This window comes from Neoarius graeffei, chromosome 5 (assembly GCF_027579695.1).
Source record: "Neoarius graeffei isolate fNeoGra1 chromosome 5, fNeoGra1.pri, whole genome shotgun sequence".
NCBI classification, from domain to species: domain Eukaryota; kingdom Metazoa; phylum Chordata; class Actinopteri; order Siluriformes; family Ariidae; genus Neoarius; species Neoarius graeffei.
Genome location: NC_083573.1, coordinates 105,767,759 through 105,783,130, shown reverse-complemented (window position 1 = coordinate 105,783,130; position 15,372 = coordinate 105,767,759). Strand labels below are relative to the sequence as shown.

Here is a 15,372-nt window from a genome sequence, read left to right as displayed (position 1 = left end):
CATTAGCTAGATAGAAATAGCTTCCTTTGGTAACTTTAGCTCGTCGGAAATAACTTTCCGATGTAACTTTGTAGAGCAAAAATAACCTGTGACGGCTATCTACGGTAGAAATTATTTCCTGTGGTAACTTTCGCTATTAACCTCCTGCCATGTGTTTGGCTCGTCAGCAATTAGCATCTAGCTTTAGTTTATGAGAAATTAGCTACTTTGAGAACTATATCAACCTAATAACATGTTTTGATAACATTAGCCACCTAGCAATAACTTAGGGTGACCGGATTTCCCGAGTCTAAAACCGGGACACTTTGCGCGTGACCGTGATACTCGTGCACGCGCACGCGTTTTGATGTAAACATGCGCCGGCTCAAACCGGCTCAGACAGGTGCTATTATCATTCTGTAGAAGCTCACTTTCATCAACATTTCAGAGAATAATCAAGTATTTTCTTGTTCTCTACATGCACTTCTATCACAATTCAGTTAAAGTAAGAAAATCAGACAGTAGATGTGATGATAGGGAATGGGCCAATAGCCTAAATTTCAACTGATTTATTCCACCTTTGTGAAAACGCCAAGAAAATGCATCGCTTGCATATCAACATCAACATTTTATGCGATTAACTTTTTTTTTTAACAATAGGCTATGCATTGTAACAGGAATGAGCGCATGGGCCTAATCGTTGTCACCTCCGAACCTTTACCCAAAATGCCTCTGTTTAATCTTAACCAGTGTCGGCTATTAACGATTTTGAAAACGTGAACCCTGAGTTGACAACAGCATCAAACTAGCCAAGACAATCTGTGATACAGATTAAAGACACGTGAAAGACAACAAAAAATGTTTCAGAAACACAGCCACCCACCCTAAAGAAGATGCCATTTTATTGCATATATTTACATGATGAGTGAATTTGCTCCAGTAGCGCTTTATTGCCCGAGAGCCTGCTGGGAAACTGCGAGCAAGTATCGTCGAAATTGGCCCGGGTAATGAGCAAGGCTTCGAGAGTAGGCGCGGTCATGCGATTCCTCTCGTCAGTCCAGGTGTTGCTCATGAGTGAAAATATTCGCTCAGCTGGAGCATTGGTGCCAGGTAGGCACATGGCAAACTGGCAAAGCTGGCTGACATTGCTGTAAGGAATCGCTCTACTCTTGAAGTGCGCGAACATCTCCGCCCAGCGCTCATCCGTTCGGCATTGTTGCGTAGTAGTTGACAGCCGCTAGCGGAAAAAAATGTTATAACGTGGCCTCTATATTATAACATTGTACAAATAGATACATTGTAAGGTTGACTGCGCACACACGCACATTGATGCTGAATTGCGAGAAGCTTTATTGACATCTCGTTGGCTATATATGATCGCTGTAACCGGGACAGTTTGTTCGTGTTTGGTGTAAACCGGGACATTTCAGCGTCCCGACGGACCTTTGTCGGGCCTGGGGACACGCAACTCAAAATCGGGACTGTCCCGGTCAAACCAGGACGTCTGGTCATGTTACAATAACTTCCTGTGGTAAATTTAGAGATTAAGCTAAGCTAGCATTGTGAAGAAGTGTAAGTTACGGGTGGACCATTAGCACACTACAGTTACGATAACAATTAAGGTAACAGTGTCATGGTTGGTCAAGATGGAGGCTGCTAGCATTTAAGCTAACGCAGACGTGTTCTGATTTAACGGATTAGTTTGTTTGGTATAACTAGTTAGTAATATTACGGTACCTCAAGTTTTTTTTTTTTAAGAAATATTTTCAGACTGGTAATAATTTCTGGACTTTACCAGATAAAAATCAGGAGAAAATATATTAATTAGCTCCACTACAGCAGCTGCATCTGTAATGGCGGTGTCCTAGCGCTGGCAGGAACGCTCTCAGCGTGCTGTGTGTAAACACTGGCTCTAATCCCAGGTGGTGCCTATGTGTATGTGTGTGTATGTGTTTAGTATAAATGAGCATAAATTATGTCCAGCAAGGCACAGCAGTTCACTTTTCCACTTCCCCACCACCGATCGACTTTTTCCTCTGGTTCGTGTGATTCAGCGACTTTTGTTCTCAAGCATCGATCAGTTGTGATGCTTTCTTTTCAAATCCCTCCATGATGGGAATCAATGAGCCCCGCGCGTGTGTGTGTGTGTGTGTGTGTGTGTGTGTGTGTGTGTGTGTGTGAGATGCAGAGTGCATTCTCCTGTACTAATCCCATCTTACCCTGGCTCCCTTTTCTCCGTTGGCTCCTGGGAATCCCGGGAATCCGGTTGAACCCTGCAGATCAGAGTGGAAGAGCGAGTGGGATGGATGCTAATTTAAATACAACTGATACAATTACAGTACACACGTTTTCCCCCCAACACATTATGCGTAAAAACATCACTGTCAAACTTAACAAACTCCACACCTTTGAATGCTTTATTTGACCAATCAGAATCGAGTGTTCTTCGTGATCATGACTATGAATATGAGCTTTATCGTGTTCTGTCTGGAGATGCAGGAGGAAAGTTTTCAATGAAGTCATGATCACAGAACAAACAACTATTTATATAGACACACACACACAAATGCAGGGCTGTTTCTTGCCACAAATGCTTGCTTTAGGACCCCGGGCCACGAGGGGACACCATGATTTCATTCATTATCCTTCTACAGGGTCGCAGGCGAGCTGGAGCCTATCCCAGCTGACTACGGGCGAAAGGCGGGGTACACCCTGGACAAGTCGCCAGGTCATCACAGGGCTGACACATAGACACAGACAACCATTCACACTCACATTCACACCTACGCTCAATTTAGAGTCACCAGTTAGCCTAACCTGCATGTCTTTGGACTGTGGGGGAAACCGGAGCACCCGGAGGAAACCCACGCGGACACGGGGAGAACATGCAAACTCCGCACAGAAAGGCCCTCGCCGGCCACGGGGCTCGAACCCGGACCTTCTTGCTGTGAGGCGACAGCGCTAACCACTACACCACCGTGCCGCCCACACCATGATTTTTAAAATAAATTTGCAAATAAATATACATTACTCGGCATCTCAGGTGAAAATTCAAATTCAACCCGGGTTGCTTGAAACTGCTCTCATTGGCTTCAGAATTGAATGCGGAACAACATACTTTTGAACAGAATTAAAATGCGTTGATCTGTTCTTCAGATATTACACATCAAAGATTGAAGAAGCGGCTTAATTTTTAGAAAACGGCTGTGATATTCTGTCTGAGGATCACATGGTCTGAAATGGGCCTCATTAACCAATGAGATCAAATGTTTTTTCTTCATAACTTTTCTAATTTTCAAGATATTTTAATGGAAATTGGCAGGAACATAGATGGTTGTATACTGAATACAAAGTTTGAAAAATTAGCAAAAATAAATGATGCAAATTAGTATTTAATTAGTATTAATTATGCTAAAACGTTAAATTGGTACACTTAATAAAAAAAGTAATAAAGGATTATTTCTAATCCCCTCTTTGTGCTCTGTAGGCTTTTGTATTTCTCAGTAGGGCCTACTAGTGTTTATATGAAAGAATATATATATATATGTTATTTACCAGCTGGGAGGTCCGTATGGTGAAATACCGTGACCGAGGTCTTGAAAGTACTGAGCGAGGCCTCTGGGCTGAGGTCAGTATTTAAGGCCGAGGTCACGGTATTTCATCATACGGACCGACCTTAAGCTGGTAAATAATATATTTATTTTTTTCTTTACCAAATTCTAACAGAAAACGAGAGCGCCGGAAAGGGAAAACCGAGCCGAGCCGCCATTTTGAATCCTCATTCAAGGCTGTAATGCAAATGGCTTCCTCCTCGGTATACAAGTGCACTTCCATGGCAGGAAAAAAACTACATTTTGCCGCCTATGTAGTCCCCTATTTATACAAATAGGAGTCATTCAGGATTCAGCCATGTTTTTGCTCAGCGTTAGCAACAGTTAGCGGTTTTTAGCTTTCTCCTGAAATGTTTTCTTTTATTTCTTCTTCCTCAGGGTAGTAAAACTCGCTTTCGCTGTGAACACTGTCGTTATCGCTATCCATGCTGTAAAATTAATGCTATGCTCCTGAGAAATGCGAAAATAAATGTTGACAAAAATTGCTACTATGTTTGTTGTTGTTGTGAACGAGCGAGTCGCCAGAGGTCCGTAACCGGGGTCTGTAACTGGGGTCCGTACCGTAGGATACGGACCCGCTCGCCAACCAATCAGAGCACAGGATTTGATGGAAACTGGACCACAAAAAAAATACAAATGATTATTTTGATTAATATTCGCAGCTTTCAAGGCGAACCTCGAAAAAACTGTCTGATCCACATCCAATAAACAATTCACATTCCCTGAACTGAAATTGACACTCACGTTTCTGACTTAGGGTTTTTTAAAATATCATTCTGACCACTAAGATCTCAATATTTTTCATCAAAATAACCCCAGTTATATTCTAACATAGTTACCGTATTTATTTACAGGAATCAGTTTGATGTGAAAAAATAAGTAGGTAAAGCTATGAAAACTCACTTCAAAGTCTCCCGTGAATCAGAACATCAAAACTAGCAGAGGGAAAATGTTGCTGAATCCTTCATCAGAAACAGTGAGAGCGAGAGAACATCGCTATAAAAGTGATCTGATTGATATTGACGAGTAATCCAGTGGGAGACCGATCAGGAGAGAGAGAGAGAGAGAGAGAGCCTGACCGCTTTCCTGTGACTCAAAAAGAAAAGCACCGGCAGTTTCCCGACGTCCTGCGAGCAGAGTTTTTACTCTGTTGTACCGACTTCAACCTGCCGTTACTCCCAAAGTACTGAACTGATCTTAACCAGGTACATTTCTTTGGAAAGTAAAGATTATAAGCTTTTTAATGATCATATTCACGATAGAAAATATTCAAGAGTTAAGCAGTGACCGATTTGGAAACTTAGATGAGCGTCTGCATGCACAATTTTCACAGCACGGACAGCGAGCGTCTGATATGGCTAACATTACCATCATTTGATGAAATGGTTTCTGTAACAGGCAGCCACAGCGCACCCCCTTACGGTGTGAACAGAAAAGAAACTACAACTTGCGTAGCTATATTAGCTAACTAATGTCATGAATAATGCTGAGGTCACACATAGCCGGTTGATCCGTGAGAACCGTAGCTGGGATGTGGAATGTGTCCATTCCGGCATGTTTTGAAGGTGATTCGTTGCATAAATTTGGGCAGAGTAAATATGCAAATGAAGCCATGGTAGCCATGACGGTACTGACAATAGCAGCGGTGACGTACAGTGACGTATGGCCTTATGGCAATGACGGCAGTTTTTACTGTTTTCACGGCATTGCTACAGCAAGATGAAATAAGCCACGCCCCCAAGGTAAACTTTTCACTTTCTGCAGAATGTTGCTCTCTGAACATTTTGAGCTCGATGGTTGCGATGGAATGCTATGGTAACCCCTGGCAGCCCACGTAAGCCTCAAGGATGCTCACAGATGCCTTCATGGTTGTGACAGATGAATTTACCCGGTGCTTGACCCATGGCGATTTTCAACACAACCACACTTTCCGGGGATGGAAGCCACGCCCTCCTGGTTGTCAAGGTAGCTCCTGGCTCTCACGTATTCTGACGGAAGGGTCTGGAATGTGTGCCAGTTGACACCCGGAAGGCCCAAATCGTCTACCGGCATCTACCGTGAAGCGATTCTGGCTATGTAAGATGTTAGCATAACACACTAATTAAGTGGCAATGATGAAGCTTTCATATCTTTCCGGAGTGGAAAAACGCTGAGTCAGTTTGTCTGCTTTCTTGCTTACGCTCATTGATGTAAGCATTAGTGGTTAACTAGATAGCTAACCCGTATCTAGAGAAAAAAATGATTAGGCTATCATACGTCAAGTTGCTAGCTTGTTACTACGAGCTATGACAACAGCAGCTTGATAGGTGTGGCCTCGGAGAAAGTTGTTGTCCAGGACGCCTAACTTTTCAGAAATGGTCCTGCACAAATGTACAAAACACGCACACACACACGGCTGTCTTACTGTCCTTGTGAGGACCTTCTAATTAGATTAGATTAGATTAGATTAGATTAGATTAGATTAGATTAGATTAGATTAGATAAAACGTTATTGATCCCTTTGGGAGGGTTCCCTCAGGGAAATGAGGACATAATTATTAATGCAGCTAGTTAATGCTATGCTACACCTAAAATCTAAACATCTAGCACTAACCTTAACCTCAGTAATGAAACGGAAACATTTCAGCTCTTTTAAAAAGCCACGGTTTTCCTTGTGTGAACCAGATAAATGTCCCCACAAGGTCAAAACTGGATGATATTACTATCCTTGGTCCTCACAAAGATATAAACACACACACACACACACACACACACACAGTACAGGAGACTGAGAGTGAGATTTGAGCATGCGCCGTGTCCGACTGAACAAGGATGATCTTACCCCGGCTCTCCGTTCCCGCCAGCGTTATTTGGAGCAGAGAAAACAGATCAACGCAGTGTTTTACAGCCTCCTTTATTTACATATTTACACAACACACCGGCGCTGTGATTTAGCTCACACACTGTGTTTTACAGAAATGCCAGCAGCAGCTGAACACCACCTCTGTGATAAACACTGAAACTCTGTACAATGACAGCCCATGGAAATGTAAACATTTGGTGATGTGGTGGAGTGGATTTCAGCAGTCTGAGGGGATGATGGGAAATCAAACATTACCACGATACCGTCACTCATCCATCTTTCTCCTAACTCCTTTCGCTTAACCCCTAAATCCTAATCCCTAACTTCTAACTTCTAACTGCTAATCCCCAACCTCTAATCGCTAATTACTCTACCCCAACCCATAAACCCCAATTATCAATCCTTAATAACTAATCTCTAACCTCTAATCCCCAAATTGCTAACCCTTAATCACAAATCTCTAACCCCTAATCGATAATATCTAATCCATAATCACTTATCCGTAACCCCTAACTGCTCATCCTTAATCACTAATCTCTAATTCCTAATATGTATTCCCAAATATCTAATCATGAACCCCAAATCATAATCACTAATCCTCAATCACTAATATCTAATCCCTAATTGCCAATCCCTAATACCTATTCCCTAATACCTAACCATGAGCCCCCAATCCTTAATCCCTAATCTATAATCGCTAATCCCTAACCCCTAATCACTAATATCTAATCCCTAATTGCCAATCCCTAATACATATTCCCTAATCACTAACCATGATCCCCTAATTCTTAATCCCTAATCTATAATCGCTAATCCCTAACCCCTAATCACTAATCCTTAATCACTAATATCTAGTCCCTAATCGCTAATCATGACCCCTAATCTCTAATCCATAATTGCTTATCCCTAACCCCTAACTGTTCATCCTTAATCACTAATCTCTAATCCCTAATACCTATGCCCGAATCATGAACCCCTAATCCCTAATCTATAACCTCTAATCCCTAATGCCTAATCACTAATCCTTAATCACAAATATCTAATCCCTAATTGCTAATACCTATCCCCTAATGCTTTTTCATGAACCCCAAATCATAACCCCTAGTCCCTAATCTATAATCCTTAACGCCTAATCACTGATATCCAATCCCTAATAACTATTCCCTAATCCCTAACCATGACCCCCTAATCCTTAATCCCTAATCTATAATCCCTAACCCTTAATCACAAATCCTTAATCACTAATATCCAATCCCTAATTGCTAATTCCTAATACCTATTCCCTAATCCCTAACCATGACTCCAATCCTTAATCCCTAACTCTTAATCACAAATTCTTAATCACTAATATCCAATCCCTAATTGCTAATTCCTAATACCTATTCCCTAATCCCTAACCATGACTCCAATCCTTAATCCCTAATCTATAATCCCTAACTCTTAATCACAAATTCTTAATCACTAATATCCAATCCCTAATTGCTAATTCCTAATACCTATTCCCTAATCCCTAACCATGACTCCAATCCTTAATCCCTAATCTATAATCCCTAACTCTTAATCACAAATTCTTAATCACTAATATCCAATTCCTAATTGCTAATACCTATTCCCTAATCCCTAACCATGACCCCCTAACTGTAATCCTTAATCCCGAATCATAATCCCTAATCCCTAACTCCTAATCACTAATTCCTAATCCTTATTCACTAACACTTCTAATCTATTTTTGTTTTTGAAGACAGAGACCTTCTTAAATGCCAAATAAATTTGATTTACCTGCCTTGTTTTTTTTTTTTTTTCCTTAGGCACATAATCCAATTATTCAAATATTATTGTGATTATGTACACTTGTACAGTAATGCTCTGGTTATTTATTGGATTTTTTTATTCCTGAACTTTCCACTGGCAGAACATATTAGATTTAAGATGATGTTTTTGAGAGACGTACTCTGTTTTTGAGTTATTGAGTTTTGGATGAAACCTATTTAATTGAACTCATCAGTCAAACAGGTGAACAGCGATGAGAAATGAAATATAATGACTTCAATAACGATGGGCTGTTTTTATTAACACTGTTACAAACTATAGATAGATTAGGGATAAAATTAGCTCATGTTTTAAGTCATTCAAATTCTGTAAAGCTGCTTTGCAACAATGCTTAATGTTAAAAGCGCTATAGAAATAAACTTGACGTGACTTGACTAACTTAAAAATACAACCTCAGACCCCAAATCACACTCTGGTCGCTACACAACCCATGAGTCACGACTGCATCAAGGATATGAGAGAGTGGACATGAAATAAGGGCACTAATGAAGTGCAGAGGGAGTGGACATACCTTCGGTCCCTGTCGTCCTGGATATCCAGGTAATCCGGGAACTCCGAGTTTACCCTGCCCGACAAAAAACAGAAGCTCATACATAAGTCAGTTTAAAGCTGTTTGTAGGAAAATCCAGGATACTGTTCGGTGTACATCAGCTCCAGATCACGCCACGTTAACGCAAATCCTGATCCTGATGTCACGTCCTGTATAGACCACCTGGCTGTTTCTCAAAGCAGCATGCCACTGATGAATCTTTGAAAAATTTCCCCCAAAAAATCCCAAATAATGTAAAAAAATATTGTTGTGTCAGACTCTGACGAACACTAGCTTTTCCTAAAACATTTTTTAAAGATCTACAGTATATATTTATTCCTATATTACTATATCACGACTGTAATACTGTTTTTTTTTTTTTTTTTTCAATTTGATTCATCAATAGCAAATATTTTAAACCTGAATTTTAAAGGACATGGGACATGGATTTTTTTCTGGGTATAATTATGTATAAAGGACATAAGAAATGCCATCTAAATCACTGCAGGGCGTCAAAAATGTGAAAATCATCACATTATTCAAGTTTTTTTATACATCAGCGTGATTCGTTAATGAGCTAGGTGGTCACGTGACCCGTGACGTCACAAAAACTTTCCAAGGAGCCAGCGCTTGGGAATCTAATGTAAACAGGTTACCGAAATGGACACCATCGACAGTGACATTCCCGATGTTTCACAGAGATGTGAAGTTAGACCCTATCAATTCGAACCGATAGCTGGAAATTCACATGAACATGGATCTTGTCTTTACTCTGACGGGTCAGATGATTCTGAGAGTGAGAGTTCATTCAGTCCCCATGAAACTGAAAGCGGTCGGCTCGATAACACTTCCTGGTAAGTTAAAAACAATTCTGCTCAAAGGCTAATGATCTGTTGAAAGAAGTATTATTTTTGTATCATACATTGAAAGTTCATCATAGATCTCGGTAAAGTCCGTTGCAAGCTAGTTTTTTTTTGCTGATATTTTTCGAGATTGATTGAGATACAATGCTTCCAGAGTCCAAGATGAAAACATTCAAAATGGCGAAACGAGTCAGAATTATGATAATCAATAATTGATACACCCAAAATTATAATACTAATCCTTACCTCGGCTTTCAGTCGCTTAGCGCAGAGGTCTTCAACAGGGGGGTCGCGAAATCGCACCGGATCACTCATATCAACAAAAATATTCCTGCCCTGTCCCCTGGCCTCCGTGCAGGGATGCAAACAGCGCGCCTTTCGGCGGATGCCGCCTTTTTCACGGCTGAATCGCGCAGATCCGATTTTTTAAAAAAAAATAGCGATATTAATTCATGAAACATGAAGTATAAGGATGAGAAAAAAACAGTTTAAATCGGGAAGCTGCGCACATTTGTGCAGCCTGGCGCAAATGTGCACAGCTTCCCGATTTAAACTGTTTTTTTTTCTCATCCTTATACTTCCGGTTTCATGAATTAATATCGCTCAGTACCTGAGTATTAATGTTGAAAGAATCCTCAGTGAAATGGTCCGAATACAGTTTGTGGGAAACAGTAGGTGCAAAGTTTTTTCAACAGGTGTTCTGTAAAGTTGTCCTACCAAGCCTACTGCGCATGCGCGAAGCCTACTGCGCATGCGCAGGTGAGCCCACACTTTCCTCAGCTTCGGGTCCTTGGGGAATGCAAAAAAACTTACTCCAGGGCATTTCCCATTGGAATTATTGCAACCATAAGCAGCACAATACACCATGATGTCCAGTGTATGATGTCCAATGTACGTTAAAGACTATAAAAACAATTTTCTTGTCATCCACTTCTCCATTCATCTACCCGCTTGTGCTATGCCCGAAAGTTTTTGTGACGTATGATCACGTGACAGTGGCTCTTCCGGTTGCAAAAAATGCATATCGGAAGTCGAGCAGAAATGTCATATAATCATCACGAATATAACAATTTTGCTGAATTTAATAGATGATTTTGTATTTGTCGATGCAATTAATTCATATTTTTAATGGAAAGAAACTGATATAGCGTGCTTTTATGTTTCATGTCCCATATCCTTTAACAGGGGTTTTCTTCATTTCTTTTTTTTAAAATATGTAATGCCTTATCCTTATCCTTTTTTAAGACATATATTTTTAGAAAAAAAAGTCAGAAAGCATGACGTGCAAATCACAAATGGAATAAATTAAAAAATTTAAAAAAAAGATTTTTTAAAAGAATGTTTGTGTTTAAAACGTTTAAGCAATTTATAAAGTAATTTAAGTCATTATTCATTTGTGCATTTTAGTTTGTACATTAAAGTAATTTGAGTAATTATTGTACAAATAAGTCAGTAATGATTTAAATACACAACATTGAATAATTGTGTCGGAGTTCATGTGAAACTTCTGAGTGGTGCTTTATGGAAACATTTTTTCCAACTTCTCTGAACTTTTCTGAAACTCGACCTGAGCGCTGATTCTGATTCTATTTAAATTCAGTTGTTTGGAGCGAATTTGTCCATTTTTCTCTTTAAAACAGAAACTTTCCCGGTATGTCTGTATAAACCTGATTTGGGGCGGAGCCACAAATAATATAACCTGAATAATCTGGATCTGTTTTTAAATAATGTATGACATAAAATTCTGGTCGAAGGCAGTTAGGAGTTTGGACCTTTTCTCCAGCCAGACCCATGGGTCCAGATTCACCAGAAGGACCAGCACGACCTTTAGGACCCTCAGGACCGTCTTCGCCTCTGGGTCCAAGCAATCCGACCTCACCCTAAACACACACACACGCACACACACACACACACACACACACACAGACCAGCTATATACCGTACAATGTACAATTAAATAGTGATGTATGGAATCATATATTTCACAAAAGTTTTAAACAAAATTACAAGGATCCAATCCAAAAATCTGTATCTCTCAATGTGATATTTCATACAGGGATTAATATTATTTGATTATTTTTATACGTGTACTCACTCGGTCTCCTTTGAGACCCATGTCTCCTTTAAACCCGGGGAATCCATCTTCACCCTGAGGACAAAAATTTATCGGAATTTAATTTAATTTTCTCTCAATGCAACTTTTACACACACTGTAATAACAACAAAAAATTAATCCTATACACACTTCCTATTTCCTTTTAGAGTTTTGCAAAAGTAAGTGCACCCAGGTTCAGAGTTGGAGGTTGAACCATGCTGCCTCCTACAGGCTACAGGGTAATAATATTGATAAGCTTATTCAACTTTTATTTCCATAAAATGATGCATGTAAATGAAATCAATGAGAATCATGGGATTATAGAATCATTTGCGATGAACAAAGTGTCAAATTAGGAATCATTTACGATGAACAAAGTATCATATTAGGAACCATTTACAGTGAAATAAAGTGTCAAATTAGGAATCATTTACGATGAACAAAGTGTCAAATTAGGAATAATTTACAGTGAATTAAAGTGTCAAATTAGGAATCATTTACGATGAACAAAGTGTCAAATTAGGAATCATTTACAGTGAAGTGTCAAATTAGGAATCATTTACGATGAACAAAGTGTCAAATTAGGAATCAATTACGATGAACAAAGTGTCACATTAGGAATCATTTACGATGAACAAAGTGTCAAATTAGGAATCATTTACGATGAACAAAGTGTCAAATTAGGAATCATTTATGATGAACAAAGTGTCACATTAGGAATCATTTACGATGAACAAAGTGTCAAATTAGGAATCATTTACGATGAACAAAGTGTCAAATTAGGAATCAATTACGATTAATAAAGTCTCAAATGAGGAATCACGATCAATAAAGTTTCAAATTAGGAATCATTTACAATTAATTAAAGTCTCAAATTAGGAATCATTTACGATGAACAAAGTGTCAAATTAGGAATCATTTACAGTGAATTAAAGTGTCAAATTAGGAATCATTTACGATGAACAAAGTGTCAAATTAGGAAACATTTACAATGAATTAAAGTCTCAAATGAGGAATCATTTACAATGAACAAAGTGTCAAATTAGGAAACATTTACAATGAATTAAAGTCTCAAATTAGGAATCATTTACAATGAACAAAGTGTCAAATTAGGAATCATTTACGATGAACAAAGTGTCAAATTAGGAATCATTTACGATGAACAAAGTGTCAAATTAGGAAGCATTTACAATGAATTAAAGTCTCAAATTAGGAATCATTTACGATGAACAAAGTGTCAAATTAGGAAACATTTACAATGAATTAAAGTCTCAAATTAGGAATCATTTACAATGAACAAAGTGTCAAATTAGGAATCATTTACGATGAACAAAGTGTCAAATTAGGAATCATTTACGATGAACAAAGTGTCAAATTAGGAATCATTTACAATGAATTAAAGTCTCAAATTAGGAATCATTTACGATGAACAAAGTGTCAAATTAGGAATCATTTACGATGAACAAAGTGTCAAATTAGGAATCATTTACGATGCATTAAAGTCTCAAATTAGGAATCATTTACAATGAACAAAGTGTCAAATTAGGAATAATTTACGATCAATAAAGTCTCAAATTAGGAATCATTTACAATGAATTAAAGTCACAAATTAGGAATCATTTACGAAGAAATGACTAATTGAATTATGTGAGTATCAGACCGACTCTGATGATTTCGAATTTTCCTTAACAAGCACATTAATGTCATATCTTTGGCCATGAAACAGAATTGGGATCCTCACCTTCTCTCCTTTGCCACCTTTCAGTCCTCGGACTCCGTCAGCTCCCTGTTTAAAAACACAGTGTGTGGTCAAAACTCAGGGAGCCAATATTTAGAGTTTTATTGCACTGGACACCTTTATTTTGTTTTGTACCTTAACACCACGAGATCCTGGGTATCCGATCGGCCCCTGAGGCCCAGGCTGACCCTAACAGCAGAGAAAAGATTTATTAGAATCATCCTATGTTCATCTTTAAAACAAATATTTTGGAACAATCATGTGTGAGTTTAGAGGATGACAACACAATACCTGGAAACCTTTTATCTGCTCGCTAAGCTAATGTTCATAACAACACAAGAAGTCGCAATAGTTAAGATATACTGTATTTCGACTTGTTTGGATAGCGTTAGCTAGACAGGGTAGCTAAGTTAGCAATATTAAGTGAATTGTGGTCGCAGAAAAATATTGGGGTGTTTCTCATTTGCATATTAATTTTCGGATCAGAAAGCTGTTGATTATTCCACAGAGACGACTTTAATGAGGAGGCTGATCTTTATTATTCCTCATGCTGGATGTTTTGTCTTAGCTCTAAATATATGGAGCGGTCTGTCAGCATGGACACAGCGCCAAGATCACCACGTATTATTCATAAGATCTGATGGAATATATATTGCCTTGTTCTGTGCTAATCTTCAGAAAGGTGCATAGTCAGATCTTACCAGAGCTCCTTTCTCTCCTGCAGGGCCTTCTTTTCCAGGATGACCCTAAAAGAGACAGTTACATATACAGACACATTTTTAGACTTTAGTTATGTGAATAGCCCTCTGAAATTTTATTAAACACTTGATTAAAAATAAATAAATAAATAAATAAATAAATAGAAATCACAGCGGTGCTTCTCAGGAGCATAAATGAGGAAAAAATACTGCAGAATACACATGTTTAGACAAGACAGATGTTTCCAGATGCTTCATGTGATTTGGGATGATGATGATAATAAATAATATTCATGTGAATGAAACACTGAAGCTTAAAACACAGCAGGTAATTGTGTGTGTGTGCGCGTGAAGTGATACTTACAGGAGGTCCATCAGAACCAGGTAAACCAGGCAGGCCAGAACGACCCTGAGGACCCTGAGAGCGAGGGGAGGGAAGTTAAATCACTGCTGCTCAGATTATAACAGTATTTAAAAGATACCATGACAACCACTATAAAAATGGAAATACTAAAACAAGTGGAAGGTTCAAGATTGTGGATGAACTTGTGGATGATGCTGCCGTGAGAAAGCCTGCTAAACACGCTGAAAGAGTTAAACCATAGTATAGTTTTTCATTCTCACTGATTTAAAAACAGTAAAAATGTTTCAACAGTTAGATTCAATGGATAAAAGTTTATAAAGGTGAAAGTTGAAAGTGTTGAAATGGTAAAAAGTTGTGTCTAAAGGTGAAAAATGTTCCAAGGTGAAAATATATTAAAATATCAATGCATTAAAATGTTAAAGGGTAAAATGTTAACACCACCTCTGAGAGATGTAATGCCAAGAGGTTTCTAAGGTGTTGCAAGGTATTTCTATGATTTTCCAAATGGTTGCTAAGGTGGTTCCCATGGTATTCCAGGTGGTTTATAGGGTGTTATGTGATTAGCCCTTGTGATGATGTAAAAGGGTCAGGGCAATGACATAAATGGGACAGGGAAACGATGTAAAGGGACAGGGTGATGATGCAACGGGACAGGGCAATAATATAAACAGACAGGGTGACAAGGTAAAGGGACAGGATGATGATGTAAAGGGACAGGATGATGATGTAAAGGGACAGGATGACGATGTAAAGGGACAGGGCGATGATGTAAAGGGACAGGGCAATAATGTAAAGAGACAGGGTGACAAGGTAAAGGGACAGG

The 15,372-nt window shown here is 38.9% G+C and overlaps 1 protein-coding gene across 1 annotated transcript in view; it reads right to left on the bottom strand.

The window, feature by feature from the left end:
* col11a1a (collagen, type XI, alpha 1a) overlaps positions 1–15,372 on the bottom strand; it is a 256,824-nt gene that overhangs the window by 113,441 nt on the left and 128,011 nt on the right. The window contains exons 25-32 of the mRNA XM_060922694.1: positions 14,550–14,603; positions 14,189–14,233; positions 13,623–13,676; positions 13,491–13,535; positions 11,750–11,803; positions 11,427–11,534; positions 8,774–8,827; positions 2,199–2,252 (exon numbers count right to left, since the gene is read on the bottom strand). Of these exons, the coding sequence (XP_060778677.1) occupies positions 2,199–2,252; positions 8,774–8,827; positions 11,427–11,534; positions 11,750–11,803; positions 13,491–13,535; positions 13,623–13,676; positions 14,189–14,233; positions 14,550–14,603 (468 nt within the window). The remainder of the gene's footprint in view (positions 1–2,198; positions 2,253–8,773; positions 8,828–11,426; positions 11,535–11,749; positions 11,804–13,490; positions 13,536–13,622; positions 13,677–14,188; positions 14,234–14,549; positions 14,604–15,372) is intronic.